The sequence below is a fragment of the Euwallacea fornicatus genome, chromosome 10 (assembly GCF_040115645.1).
Source record: "Euwallacea fornicatus isolate EFF26 chromosome 10, ASM4011564v1, whole genome shotgun sequence".
NCBI lineage: Eukaryota > Metazoa > Arthropoda > Insecta > Coleoptera > Curculionidae > Euwallacea > Euwallacea fornicatus.
Window position 1 is genome coordinate 2650038 of NC_089550.1, and position 15231 is coordinate 2665268.

A 15231-nucleotide genomic window follows, 5' to 3' on the forward strand; every position below is an offset into this window, starting at 1 on the left:
AATTTTATTGTACAAATGAACATGGGGGTTTAAAGAAAGAAGAGGGGAGTTAGAGAGAGAAGAGGGAAGAATTTTAAAGACTTCTGAACTTTTTTCCAGGATTGTATCGGATTTTTTTGTCAAAGAAAAAATGTTAAACTTAAATGCTTTACTCAAATTTTTAATCATGTTAAAGGTGTTTTTAGTGTCTTATATGGGAGTGAAATTCATTTTTAACACTTTGAAGCGCTAGAAAACTTTTATTTTAAATTTGAACTTCAGGAACGCACGTGATTTTCGTAACAAAAAAGTTGAAAATCTCTAACTGAAAATCCGCTAAACGAGTTAAAAGATTAAAGTTTTTCTCTATTCTGCTAAATTTTTCCTAAGAACCACCTCAAGGGTTCAGTCTACATAGATATTCCGAAGAGAGTCCGCCGCCCTGCCTGGTCTGCTACCTACAATCGAAGGATGACTTCATCCCCCCTAGATCCAATACTTCTCGAAGGGCAAGGGAGAACACTGAAGAAATCGCGTTTAAAATTATGCTAATAGCTCATGATTTCACTCCGCTACTTGTAGCTCGTTCATTAATAAGCGAGAATAATGCCCCATCAAATCGATCACTAGCCCAAACAGAAAACAGGCCCATCCTCGTCATTCACACTGTGATTTTCTCTTCTTACATTGTATGTTTGAATAATCATTAGCGTCTAATTTTGTGCAGATTTTATAGATACAAAATTAGAGGGTTCTATTTAGGTATCGGAACCATATTAAACCTTGACTAATCAGAAATTACACCACCAAAGGTCATTACAGATTTATAATTACACATTAGAAAGTCCTTTCAATCCTATGTACATGTCTAATCAGAAGTACTGATAATTAGACATATTCATGTAGTCACGGCTTGCTAATACAAGAGCAACGATGATTTTCAATTTCAACATACCCAAAGTTACACACTTCACTTAAGTACAATTCTCAGGTCGTACTCCGGCTTTACATAAAACGTACCGACATTTTTTTAAGTGCGAGTGAAACGCCCAAACTTTCACTGAATATGAATAATCATGGTAATTGTTGGAAGGCGTATGTGAAGGTCGGCCGGTTCTGCGGGTGCCGCTTTTACGATAAAGATTGCAGTGACTTAATTCTGGCCAGCATCCGTTTTGGGTGGTACCTGTCAACTTAAGCGTGAATTTCAGATCTCGATGAGATTTGTCTTTGTGCCTGCCTTGACCTTCTAAGAGGTTTGCAACTCACTTTTACACCGTAAGGGAATCGCCTCAGATCTACTTTTAAACTTTAAATAGTACGCGATTATGATTCAATTGAGGCAGGCAGTTTTGGGTGATTTTCCTTCTGGTGATCATTAAAAAGTGAATAAGTCGATGACAAGCTCACTGGTAAAAGTATTGAATTCGTTTTACTTAGGTAGTAATGTTTCAGCACTCCCTAGGCCACGATTTTGGGAACTATCAAAAAATATTTTTGTGATATTTGCGTTGTCACCATTTTTTTGATATGGGTCGCCCTGTATATTACGCGATTTTTTTCAATCGGCTATTTACTAACGTTAATTTATCGATAACAATACCAATACCTCTTAGTTTTCGTGTAAAGCGTGGATTAATACGCGCTTGCATTCAATTCTTTTGAAGGGGAGTTTTTGCGCGATTTTCCTTAAAGGCCGGAAATTTGATTAACTTTCTTGGGACTTCCCGTATATTGTTGGAAATTACAAACTTACCGATCATGAGGAGCAGTTCCGCAATACGCTCTCTTGCAGCAGTCTCCGTCGATTTGCGAGAGATTTGGGCGTCGACGAGACCAATTTTGACAAAGATTTTCCGCTATCTTTGAGATGCTAAAACTCCACTTTCTCATGTGGAACACCCGGAAAACGGAAACTAAATATTTCTGCTTAGGGAGTGCAATCATACGCAATTTTCGGTAGAAAGTCAGCGGTGTAAAACTTGTGGCTTCAAGGTTGGAAATTTTTGAAAATTGCGCTCCTGTAATTTTTCCTTTTTTTCCTGATGTTCAGAGTTACGGTTCCAGCCCGGAATTATTTTTCATTATAGAGGAATTAGACGCCACTGTTTCTGTTTAAAGAGTTTTCTCACATCCAGCTTATTTCAAAAGTCATTGGCCCAGAAATTGCAGTTGCAAGGTGGGAAATTTTCGGAAATGTGCAACAAGCGTAAACGCCTTTCTGTCAGCAGAAGCGTAGAATTTGTGAGTTCAAAGCTGCAAACTTTCGAAGATCGTGTCTTCCTAATTTTTAGAATTTACGACTCACCAACGTTTACTTACCTATAGGAATTTCTACATTCATCTCTGAATTTTTAAGGAACATTAGGATCCACGAGAGCAGTGCCCCACCGAGCATGTAGAATGCTTTTTTAAAGGAAATTTTTGATTAGTGACTGAGTTCTTCGCAACTCTATTCGATTTGTCTCTCTTTCTGTTGCATTGAGTAATATGATTTCATCTCAAAAACACTCCATAATTTAAACTACTATTTCTCAAAACAATCAACTTGCCCGTAAGTTGCGAAATACCCCCACAAAAGTTGCTTTATTTGCATTCGGTTCTGGTGGAATACACGAAGCGATAATTAGGCTAAAACGTATTCCAAACATAATTTGTTACCAACTGTTGTTTCGCTATGAGGTCAGTTAATTGGTAATTGTCTCTTGAAGTGGACCAATTCATTATGTAATTGAAACGCAGTATTTCATGCATATAATAAATTTCTTTGACCAGGCAGTTTCTTTCAGTTTTGCTATTAATTCCCGGACATGTTAATAGATGAATTTTTGTTGCGCGACGTGTCATAACGCACACTCTCTAAATGTCGAATGACGAAATATGGATAAAATGGAAAACAAATGCATGAATATTAAACGAGTTTAAACTTGAATTCTAGTGAGTACTGACACTAATTAGATTATATAACGCCCAAGAAAACACAATAAAGCCGGCGAGAGTCAAAAAGGTCTCGAGCTGTAACCGCTATCTCGAATATCAAAGTGGGATATATCGGGTGTCCCATGATTCCTTTTTTAACAGGTGATATCCGAAAGTGGGCCAAACCGATTCCCATGCCTCACTAAGTGCGTTAAAAAAACTCCTAATTAAAATTCCCAAAAAGCTTTTGATTTGACATAGAACGCGGCAACCATAACACCATCATCGTTACAGTGAATGTACGATTAAAATGACCGCTTTTTACACTTCTGCAATTAGATAATCGATATTAGATATTGTTATTGTGTTAGGTTGACGTGGTCATGGACCCCGATCGTTAACGTAACGTAGCTTTTTTCGGTGCCCGATGTAAAATCTTAACGAGACCCAGTATCACACTTGTGGTTGGACGCAAATTAGAAATCAAAAAGCGCTCTTTCATCGTTAAAATTAATAATTTAAACAAAATCGTGCACTAATAATTCTGAAGGCTGCAGAAAGCTCCTCCTACCTTGCGTGGCTTAAGATTCAAGAATGTCCAGAAGGTTCGAGGTACGTGGGAGTTCAGGACAATTCTCTAACTTTCCCGATCGAAAATTTTAAGATCATGACGTGGTAGTTTTTGAAGCTGGGGGGACTGGGGCTCCCGGGGAATGACGCGTGTTTGTTGATTTTTCGCGTTCGAGTGGTCCCAGGGTTCTGAATAGATATGATTAAACTAGGACAATATTACCGACATCAGGTTTATTTCAATGCTCAAATTTTTATCCAAGGAATTAACCAGTTTAATGGACGAAAGTGAGTGGCAAATGATAATGAAGGCTGTACACTTTCGGCCTAAATATAATATCGGCCTTAAGACTAACATTTATTGCATTGCAACATTTCATAAAGGTCGAATAGACTCTGAATTTAAGAACAAATTATGGTAACAATGCGGTAAGAGTAAAGTCATTTCGCGTATTTGCATTTTCAATGGAGCACGCAATTCCCGTTTCAACGAGGGATCGCAGGCGCGTGTTCGGATTTAAAATGCTGGCGCAGCAGGCGGTTTTTGAAAAATGAACATGACGTCATATTTGAGAAACGTATGCACGAAATTCGATACAATGATCATCGCTAGTAACGCAACTTAGTCTTAACACTTCCAAAACATTCAGCTGATACCCGAAATTTACAAAATTAATTGATTTTTCCTCAACCAAATTGAAATTTTCTATTTTTTTTTTAATGCTAAAAATCTTTAAACACTCCATTAGTCTTCCTGAAGATCATCCATGAAATGTCGAATTCGTATGCAGCCGGAGATGATGTGGCCAGAAATTTCAACTTGGTTTACCAACAAATACGATAAATTGGAAGCAGAAGTCCGCTAATATGAACATTAGGTATAATCCTAATAACTGTAGCTTCAAACTGGCATAAGTGCGTTACTGGAAAGGTCCGGATCTTACCGTAAATAACGATTTCAAAAATCACTGCGCTACTTATGCGGAAGAACCTTGAAGCTAATTGTCATCAAGGCTTGCGTGCCGGTCATGAGTTCTGTGGTAATCAAAATGAAATAATTCTACATGTGTTTACTTTAAATTGCAAATTAAAAATAAATAAATGTTGAATTAAGATTATGGGAACTATTCTCGGTGCATATATATTTATTATTCAGAAAGTAAATCCGAGTTAAAACTGCAAAAATAAGAAATTCAGGATGATCAAAAATGTACTTCAATAAAGCTTGATCTGATAAGTAGAGAATGTAAACAATAAAGACATTGCGGACGACATTTGTTTCCTTTTAAAGATTTTTTCTGTTGAGAATTTAAAGAATAATTATGTTTTCCGCAATACTTTATTCGTAAGTTTTGCTCTGTTCCTCGTCGGCTATCAATTTAGCGTCCATTAACCAATGTGCAAGCAAAATAAAGAGTTCAAAGTTCTTTTGCAAGGCCGGCGAGTGAAACCCTCAACCTAGACCAGGGAAAATCGAATTTGTGTATCTCTTTGTCAGAGCTGTTATAAAACATCGAATCAGGATGTGGTTTCCATTTCGTTTGATAAAAACCTCCACCAATAAGAAATTTAATAAATTATTCAAATTTTCTGCGAAAGTAACGGATTACGTTATTTTTAATGCTAGTTAACGATGGCTTCCTGTTCTGGCTAATTTAACGTTGTATATGGGTAATAAGTGATTGTGTCCAAATCGGAGGTTTTTGCGGTGTTGCAATGGGCTTGGTTCGATACATAAGCACTTGTTAGAGATCCATTTGAGTCGGCGTTTCCTTGTCAGTTTCACTTTTAAAGGTAATGCCCCAATAATAGTAGGATTTTGTTGACTTGCACTAGGAGTTTCGTTAATATTCACCCTCTGTTCATCCTTAATTCCCTCTTTCGAGTGCCTAAGTGTGAATTGGTGGCACTTTCTGAGTCCGCGCTTGAATTTCCCCTACCGCCAAAGGGCTCCCCAGCAATCTTTCATCATCCTGGAAACATCTTACTTCGTCGGCTGTCTCTATTGCGAAGCTGTATATCATCCGAAACCCAATCGGATGACATCGATTTTTGTTTTCATGATGAGAGGCCAAGTATGTATGATATTCGTCATCGTTTGCCCCCAAAATTGGAAGATGTGAAGGTTCTTTTGTCGCCATGCCATGTACGTCGTCCCTCTGTTCAGGAAGCTGCCTGTCGTTGCTCGACAATGTTAATTTGGAGACTTTGCATTGAAATTCTCAATTATTCTGAGCCGTCTTGTTTGCTTTCAAAAGAGCGGCTCTTTCAAGTCGTTCCGTAGAAACCCTGCAGGCGGCTATTGACAGAAGGTGTTAATCTTCAATTTACCCCTGGTGATGTTAAGGTGTACTATTAGCATTTTCACTGACTTCACTTTCCATCTGGTGGCAACTCAGTAAGATAATCGTGTGTGTGGGCAGTTTACATGAACTACAACCGGATATCATTGCAATTCCACAACAATCTAAATTTTAACAGTAAATTTGTATTTACTGATCTAAGACAACCTGTAGACATCCTCAAGTTCACCAGTTTCCTTTTCCTTTCTACATTTGAATCAAAAAACCGGCTCTAGTGAATAAGACAGGTGCGGCGGATAGGCATTTTTTCTAGATGCCCAACCGGAGAAAGAGTGAGAGAAAGTTTTGGAATTCTGGTTCTTCGAAACCGTGACATACTTAGATCCTCGTTGGTCCAATGAATATCGAAATCTACGTTGGCGATGCCAACGGCGGATTAGATGCGTAACATAAAAAGAGAGATTTAAAAAAATCATAGAGATTGAAGTCCACGCGGGCTTCATTCAGGTGCATGGACCAAAGCGTTCATGAATTTCTTACGTAATTAAGTTATTACAATGATTTTGGTAATAGTGTGTCTTGAAGTTAATGAACTTGCCATTACGCCTCTAGTGCTATTCAGGTTCAATCACTAGGTACATCTTATTATAGTGAATGATATGTGAATTAGCCTCGATAGGCGCGTCCAATTGGGAATTTCAGTGGGGTTATTATCGAATTATCTTCCGTTGAATTTGAAATTGCTGATTGATTAGATTGGAGCGAAAAGAAAGAAACCAATTGCATCTATTGATATTAAGTGAATTTCCTTCGTAATAACGCCAAAGAGGCAATAGTACGATTAGTGCACGCACGCATGCGTTCAAGCTCGAGATTATTGAAGCAACATTCATTAATTTTTTTACCGCAATTTCAAAAGATTTCATGTGGAGTCCCAACACTTTTAGACTTATCTATTTTAAATTAAGGGCCTAGAAATCCTTCTAAGTTATAATTCACTGTAGAGTCTAAAATTAAAAAAAAATGTACGTCCTGCAAATGCCTTAAAACAATGCGAATGAAATTTATTCGTGACACAACTAAACTTAAAATGAAATAATAAAGATTATCAAACAACGACTCTTGTTTATTTATATAACTTAATTCCATTGACAACTAATCAAAAACCTATCTTCTTCTAATTTCACTTAATTAAAAAACAGCAAACTTTTGGCTTGAAAATGGCGGCGATGTTATATGGGCGCCATTTTTAGGCTTAATATTTTTTTTAGCACTGAATTTTTTACGTGCAAAATTTAAATTATTATAATAAATTAACAAATTAGTGGCAACCTTGTTTAGCACACTATTTTGCTGTGACTCGTCTGCTTCACCTCCTAGACTTGACATCCTCCAAGATTTTACGTGCTTTGCTCGCTGAAGGTCAAACTCATTTTGTATTGAAGACAACAATCGTGAGAATACATTTAGAAGATTATTTCATATTATTACCATAATTTTCTCGAATGAACCAATGAATCATTGTTTATTTCTTTATGGCGAGATTGTGAGAATCCTGCTTTGTTACACAATTTTTTATTTATAGATACATAATTTGTAAATATTTTTGGTACCAGAGCCATGTAAAGCGGTTTAATGTCTCTCACACTAGAGAAATAAGAAACCTTGCCCCCATAGAAATAATGACAATCAAAGCTTATTGCTCTACTTGCTTCTTCTGAGTGCTGGTGAGCCATGCTCTGATTGTTGTTTCACTTTTGATGCGCAAAAGCTTTACTGACACGAATTGACTTAATTATAATAATAATTAACTACTTACTAAATTTTAAATATCTTCAACAATTTATTTAGTCTTGAAATAAAAAATAGATATATGCATTTACCTCTACGTTAATCTATTTTAGGCGCGGCATATACAGAAAGGATTTCAAGACTTCTCTCTTGAACAAACAATTTTTCTTTCCATATGTAAATTTAATGATTTTATGTGTACGATTAGTACCCACATTAATAATATAACAACGAAATGATATAAAATTATGTTCATTAAGCAATCACGGTCATTGTTCAGTGGAGGTAATGTAAAACAATTCGAGACTGTGTACGGAAAGTTCGTGCAAGAAATGTGTTTGACATTGTACTATGGAAAATTGTAGTCTGAAATTGGATAATCGTGTTCCATATAAAAGAAACTCACTTTTGCTTTTGTGGATATAGAAACAGTATATCTAGCCTAGAGTCGTTGGCTTGTCAATTATTATAATGTTGGTAAGTTATGACATTTATTTTGATCAAAATTTCTAATTCAAATTTATGCCTTGTTTAAGTGTCATCTTGATAATTTTGTAAAGGCACTCAATTCGTTGGTCATAATATCAGATTAAAATAATATACTGTTCAGTAGGTTTTAATGGACACTTTAACAAGTTATCGACTATTTGACCTTTTGGTCCCAAATTAAAATGTTAATAAATTTCAATATTATAAAAATATCAATTATTATAGGTACATTGCTTCATAGCTCGCAAGTAATATATCGCTTTAGCCAACCATCTCACAAGTGGCTCGTTGGTCTAGGGGTATGATTTCCGCTTAGGGTGCGGGAGGTCCCGGGTTCAAATCCCGGACGAGCCCCAGTAACTTTTTTATTTTTTTTTATACAAAAATATATTCTGTAACATTTATAAAATACTATGTTTTTTTATAACTCTCTTAAATTTTCTTCAGAAATTAATCTTACTTTTGCCTCTTTCCTGGGCCGTTTTGGGGTCCTGCAATGGCGCCGTGACCGAAAATCACAAATACACGACTAAATACGATAATATAGACATCAACGATATAATCCACAACGAGAGACTCCTCAAAAACTACGTATTTTGCCTTTTGGACAAAGGTTCTTGTACCCCCGATGGTCTAGAGCTCAAAAGTAAGACCGAGAACTACCACAAAACTGCTTGTCTTATTTGTATTTTATTGCAGAAAACATGCCTGATGCAATAGAGACCAACTGCAGCAAGTGCAGCGAAAAACAACGAGAGGGATCTGAAGTTATGATGCGGTATTTGATTGATAATAAACCGGAATACTGGAATCCTTTGCAGGAAAAATATGATCCCACCGGCAGCTACAAGCAAAGGTACTTGGAGAGCAAAAGAGGTGAAGTTGAGGTGAAGCCTGTTAATACTCAGTGAAGTAATTAAAAAAAAATAGATAAAATACAAAAATATTAACTGAAATTAGTTTTTTATTGCAACCTCAAATTAAGGAAATTTTAAGATCGTTTTTTAATTCATTATATGTGTATTATGATTTACCACATAATTAAAATTAAAAAAAGAGCTTCCAAGGAATATTGTTTTCCTATTATTACTACTTGCGCTATCTACGTTTTAATAGCGTAGCTTCATGCGAACTGAGTTCAGACATCGGCGGAGTGACACAAAAAACTTTCGCGCTTCTAACATAGAGGTCACTCTAGATTCGGGGTTTTTCATCGTTTGGCGCTTTTATGAATTTAAAGTTATTATTTCTCAGGCATTTTAATCGATTTAACAATATACATGCAATGGATACTAGACATTTTAGTATGAATGTGAATGTAATATAATTAATGAAAGTAAAATTCACTATAAGTCGTCAAGGTCACTAATTTACTTTATGGTCGTCCAAAAGATATTAATATGAAAAGTTTTAGTTCTTCCTCACGTTCTTCTTGAATAAACGTTTCCATTATGTGTAAATAACCTTCTAATAGCTTAAAATCTCCAACGACTTCTAGTTTAAATAACTTTCATGTAACTTAAAAGTTCCGACAACCTCCAATCCTCTGGGATAGACACATCCATATTTAAAGAAAAAAAGTTAAGACCCATATCAAAGCGTCTAAGAACAAGAATTCAAAACAACCATCATCCTCTGCGAAGCACCTATACTGTCCTCGATATTGCAAAATGTAAAAGTCTTACTGGCGAGATTAGTGCACATGGTAGCACTATTCTCTCCGCTTCGCTCCTCGTGATTGAACGTAATGCGTTCGTATCGGTACCATCCGGAACACTAGGTACAACATGTTTTTTTTTACTTCGTTACTTATCGGTGTTATGCTGGAGTTAACGGGCGCGAAACCGGCATCTGAAGCCAAGTACGCCACCAAGTACGACCACCTGGACGTGGAGATGATTCTCAACAATCGGAGAATGGTGAATTACTACGCTGCATGTTTGTTGTCGCAGGGGCCTTGCCCACCCGAGGGTGTTGAATTCAAAAGTGAGTTCTCTAAGTTTGAATATTTATGCGATTATGGTTGGACGGTTTGAAAAGAATGGCATTGAAAGTACACGCCTTTGGAATGGCCATGAATGAAAAGTGTATTACAAAGGTGTTGTTTAAGTGTTAGGATTAATAACAAATTTGTGTATTTTAATATGAGCAGTTGAGACAATGACGAGAAAGAATAAATTGAATTAAAAAATGGGAATGGCGAAGAACGCTATCTAATTGCATTATGAAAATCCTGCTTAGATTGAATAAGACTTATATTTCTTGTCCTTAATATTATTATTTACAGAGTAGGTAATTAATATGCCTGCAATGATTATTTGCACATAAATTGAGGCAACTACGTAATTTACTAAGACGTAAAACTGAGTTAACTTTAGTTATTCTTTAAAGACCCTTTTTGGATCGTCTCACATGAACTGACTTAGCAGAGGGTGCCCGTTAAATTTTATCAATTGAGTGATAAGCAGGTCAAAGAAGGCAGGTTGAAAGCGTGTAAATTAATAATGTTTACCATTACCAAAAGTATCATGACTTTCGAATATAGTGATTATTAATTTTCTCTGACGTTTCTGTACGATGGTCAGTTGAGAATAGTAAAATGAATTAATTTATAACCGACATTTCTGAAAATTTCTCAATTTCTTGATGTAGAAAAGTCTCCGCAACTTTATGAAACAGCTTAATTACCTTCTTTCCTTTTCAAGCCTCTATAATTTGTTTGAATTTTTCGAATTTGCACCTGAAGAGGTAATTTGAAGCAGAAATGTGGAGCTACAGGATGACTTAGGAAAACGTGTAAGAAGTTATACATAGTAAGCCAAATAACTTTGTAAACAAAAATGCATGAAACAAACTCTTACTCTTGAATCCTGGTTGATTCGTTTGGTGAAAACGTTCGAACGGAGACCTGAAGGGTTAGGGTGACGCAGAAAGTTGGAGCTGCAAGACGACCTAGCAAAACTTGGGAGAAATTATGTACGATGAGCAAAATAATTTTATTAAAAAAACATACAAAAAGTAATTTTCTTTCTATTGCAATGCCATTTGAATCGTTCTTATTCCATATACGATTGTTTAAGAACTTATACAGACCAATAATGAACGTAATAACAAAGACCCAAACGCCTATTTTGCTACTTGCGATGTCTGTCACATTGAGTAGATAAGATTCATTGTGAAATAATGAACAATTGCCGACATTATCAAGTCTGCAAATCTCTTTTAATTGCGAAAGGTACCCGCTTCCTATATACAAACGACCAAGCTAGGCACCAAGGCCTTCATCGTTATGCAGAGTGCAATTACTGGCCTACTGACCTTATATCTATCTAACTGGACTATTAAACGATTAAACGATAAAGCATTTTCGAATCAAGATAAATTGTTGCTGATAGGAATTCTTCAGCATTAAACTGCTTCAAAAAATCATTAGAGATACTTCACAACGATTAATTGAAGCAACATGTTGCAGGAATTCTCCCAGAGGCCCTTTCGACCAATTGCGGTCGCTGCACTAAGAAGCAGGCCACTGTTACGTTGCGTGCTATAAGACGCCTGAAGAAGGAATACCCGAAGATTTGGACACAATTATCTCAACAATGGGACCCTGATGACATCTACATCAAGAAGTTTGAGTCAACTTTTGGTTCAAAGAATAAAATACCTGCAGATAAGTGAGCGTTTAATGGCTCTAAAAAGAAACTTCTGTTTAATTTGAGACTATTTCAGAATCGACTCTAACGCAGCCACAGCCCCTCAAGAGAGACCCAGCACTACCACTATAAATTCAATCACTGCATCACCTGATTATAACATAATACGCATTTCATCTAGTAACAGTACTAGCACTGAATCACCCATTTTAACAAGCACTACTAGCACTGCTACCAGTACCATTACGACTAGCACTACCAGTACCAGAACCACTGCTAGACTGCCGCTGCCCATCCCAGGGCTGCTGCCCATTAATACATTTTTCACTAATCCGCCCATACCTCTCAGGCCCATAGCAGGGCTGGGGGCCAACATAGGAGCTACGGTGAGTGGGCTGGTTAGGGGCTTGGGGGCTATCGGTTCCAGGGTGATGGAAACAGGGGTGGAAATTGCCGAGGTTGTCATTAGGAATATTGCCAGGCCTTTACCTATTTAGAACTCCATATTGAGTACATTTTTAATTTAGTGCAGTGATTCACTGGAAATCAGTCACGTATTTTAAGTATAATGCGCATTCTTTGGTCCACATAGTATAGAAGCGTGAGAAAAACGTTTTCTTAAGTTCATAGACCTTAATTGAGTTAACAAAGAATCCACTGATCATCTACATCACGTAATAACAATTTTCTGTAACATTTTTGCGTGCTTACCAGGTTCTAGTTTTAATTCAGTCATAAGCTTCATCATTCTTCATTTTTATCATGGTTTTTAGGTGATGGCCATTAAGCAGGTTGAGAAAGCTGTAGCTTACATCGCCCTTATGAAGATCAACACGATCAAGAGTATGGTTCTGGCCCCATGGAGGAAGACTTGAAGAAGAAAATGGGCTAATGGATTAACGGATAAATTAGTGTAGTAAAGTAGAGTTAGTCTCTATGTGTTCCAGTGCTGTTTGAGATGTGTGATTGTTCTGATAAAGGTCGATGTGCGCTATATTGCTTGCTGAGAAACTCTGAAGTTACAGAGCAAATTTAATCTATATGTGATAAGGGGCGTCACACAATGAATATGCTTCTATGTTGGTAGTTTTAATGTGATTAGTACGAATATAGAATATTTTTTTACTTTGTAATACCGCTTTGTTCTCTATTTTAATGTGGTTTCCGAAATGCTAAATGATTGCATCTCTACTTGAAATCTTATACATTTCATTGGCACTAAAAATATCATAAAATACTCTTCATTAAGCTATTTCGCGAGAGTGCCCAAGGGCGAACAAACAATTCACTACCTTCTTAATTTATTAAGTGAGTTTACAGATGGCGCCTAAGTAATTGCTTTAATAGTTGTAAACCTGACCTGCGTACACCTGTCTTCCACGAAAAAATAGATAATTTTTTTGTAAATAAAATCCCGGTCTAGACAGGTTTATATAATACTACTATTAATTTGTGGTACATTTTGAAGAAACTTCATTACATATGCCCAAACTATCGTCGTTTCAAATACTGACTAAAAGCTAATACCTGAGAAGTTTCGATATTTGTTGAACATATTTGAGATGCTACCTTTCATCCAAATTGATGACTTTGATCAGTCCTAAAAATTTCATTTGAGGCCAACAGTCTCAGAACTAATTATATTTATTCATTTTATAACAACAGAAAACAATTATCTCCACCATTTTATCAAGAAACCACTACTTGATTTTGATTTTTTGTTTGCTATATTTATTTCACCGGCTTTATCATTTATCTTCAGAGTTACATTAAAAAATTAGTATGCTAAATTATATAATTCAAATTTATAATTTACGGAGAACTATGAGACTGAGAAAGACACCCACGCGATAAGACTCATAATAAGAGAAAAAAAACCCTTTTAGGAATAATGTTGATGAACAAAACCAGCGAAAAAAGTGGAAAAAGATAATACAAATTGATAAGTTTTGCCTAGAAACTTTTAGGTCAAGTAAGTTTGCAGTATGAATATGATTATCTTCCATTTTGACCTATGAAAAATCAAGGATGTAATAAATCACCAACTAACGAATTGAGCCTCTGAAGTGATTAGAAATTATGAAAAATCAAGCGAAAAACTCTTTTATACTTAAAGGATTTGCCCAAATTGCAGAAACATAAATAAACGCTTAATTCTCGGATTATTTAATTTAACAAATATTACACATGAGATTCAGCAAGAAAAAACACACTTTCTCTTTACAAATTTTAACAAGACGGGTCATTCTCGGCAATTTATATCTCATTTAGTCGATTACCTCCTTCTAAGAACTCTTTAATGAATAATTAAAAACTATTATTATTAACCTACTATGTCTAATAAAGTTCAGCTTGCTTAACTGTCGAAGCATTGTCTATATTATGAAGTAATAGACGTACAAAACAACTCGGGAATTCTTCTAGAACCACCCACGATGACGAAACAATGTTGCGGTTACTCAGAACGTCGCCAAAACGAAGAAACTTTTACTTTCTTAAGGATCCCCCCAAACCTCGACAGTCAACGAAGCAAAATAAAGTCTCATTAACAGTAGTACTTCTTCAGAATTACTTCCGAGATGCAGTTTCCGAGCCTCGTTGTGTTGGTGATTGTTGGTTTTTGTGCGGTTTTAGCCCAAAATAATGGCCCTTATACCAGCAAGTACGACAACATTGATGTGGACAAGATCCTAAACAATCAGAGAGTGCTCACTAATTATATTAAATGTCTGATGGACGAAGGACCATGTACCCCCGACGGAAGAGAGCTTAAAAGTGAGCAAAGATATTTTTCCACAATTTTTGCTACAGAAATTTATTTATTTAGAGACCCTGCCTGACGCTCTAGCGAGTGGCTGCGTCAAGTGCAACGATAAGCAAAAAGCTACCACAGAGAAGGTGATTAAACACCTAATGACTAGGAGAACTAAAGACTGGGATAGGCTCACCAAAAAGTACGATCCGCAAGGGATTTACAAGCAGAAGTACGAGCAGGAGTTGACCAAGAGTGCTTGAAGAATTAGAAAAAAAGAATTTCTTTAAGTGTCAGTAACCAGTTTAAATGACTTAAGTCTGATTTTGTATTGAAATAATAAAGAAAACGTGCAAACATTTTCATTTTAGTGACTTGCCATGTTAAGGAAATGCAGTGGGCTAAACGATTTTCTAATCACACTAAAATTAATTACAGTCATAGCTTAATTAGTCAATTTCTTCGACAACAACTAAAGTCTATGTGATCAACCAAAAGTAACAATTAAACAAATTCGTTGACTTATTGCTATTATGGTCTTCTGATACTGACCTATAAAATAGATATTTGCTCTCATTGTGTGACCTTAGCAGCTCCCTTCCTGACGTCACGATTCCAAAATGGCAGCTGCTACGGCATATACGAGGGCTCATTCGAAACTGTGAATATCTGCATAATTTAAATGGGAGGCAATTTGGGTTTTGGCTGTCTGAAAAGCGGGAAACTTAGGAGTTCTGGGTATGTGGGTGTCAAGTTGAATTTTGGGAGAATTAAC

The 15231-nt window shown here is 36.2% G+C and overlaps 3 protein-coding genes and 1 non-coding gene across 5 annotated transcripts in view; 3 read left to right on the forward strand and 1 right to left on the reverse strand.

The window, feature by feature from the left end:
- The window catches only part of LOC136341446 (proteoglycan 4), a 38855-nt gene that overhangs the window by 9858 nt on the left and 13766 nt on the right, over positions 1-15231 (reverse strand). The gene's annotated exons all lie outside the window — the stretch shown is intronic.
- On the forward strand, positions 1362-14815 carry LOC136341491 (uncharacterized). The gene is made up of 6 exons (XM_066286518.1): positions 1362-1391; positions 8499-8697; positions 8751-8958; positions 9306-9369; positions 14260-14479; positions 14532-14815. The coding sequence occupies exons 1-6, from the start codon at positions 1377-1379 to the stop codon at positions 14717-14719; spliced, it is 894 nt and encodes a 297-aa protein (XP_066142615.1). The 5' UTR covers positions 1362-1376; the 3' UTR covers positions 14720-14815.
- Positions 8334-8405, forward strand: TRNAP-AGG (transfer RNA proline (anticodon AGG)). Its single transcript has one exon. It is a non-coding gene; the product is annotated as a tRNA-Pro (tRNA).
- On the forward strand, positions 9724-12837 carry LOC136341458 (uncharacterized). Of its 2 annotated transcripts, XM_066286461.1 has the most exons (4): positions 9726-10037; positions 11524-11725; positions 11781-12090; positions 12478-12837. In XM_066286461.1, the coding sequence occupies exons 1-4, from the start codon at positions 9839-9841 to the stop codon at positions 12577-12579; spliced, it is 813 nt and encodes a 270-aa protein (XP_066142558.1). In that variant the 5' UTR covers positions 9726-9838; the 3' UTR covers positions 12580-12837. The 2 variants fall into 2 exon arrangements, with proteins under 2 accessions (XP_066142557.1, XP_066142558.1); XM_066286460.1 differs by having other exon boundaries at positions 9724-10037; positions 11781-12837.

What these genes read in the sequence shown, in the direction of transcription:
- LOC136341491 (XM_066286518.1), top strand. An exon ending in GTGAAGCCTGTTAATACTCA is followed by an intron (nt 8,959 to 9,305) that starts GTGAAGTAATTA and finishes ATTATTTCTCAG; the next exon opens with GCATTTTAATCGATTTAACA. An exon ending in ATTTTAGTATGAATGTGAAT is followed by an intron (nt 9,370 to 14,259) that starts GTAATATAATTA and finishes CATTAACAGTAG; the next exon opens with TACTTCTTCAGAATTACTTC.
- LOC136341458 (XM_066286460.1), top strand. Translation starts at nt 9,839, where the DNA reads ATGTTTTTTTTTACTTCGTTACTTATCGGTGTTATGCTGGAGTTAACG. An exon ending in CGAGGGTGTTGAATTCAAAA is followed by an intron (nt 10,038 to 11,523) that starts GTGAGTTCTCTA and finishes AACATGTTGCAG; the next exon opens with GAATTCTCCCAGAGGCCCTT. An exon ending in AATAAAATACCTGCAGATAA is followed by an intron (nt 11,726 to 11,780) that starts GTGAGCGTTTAA and finishes AGACTATTTCAG; the next exon opens with AATCGACTCTAACGCAGCCA.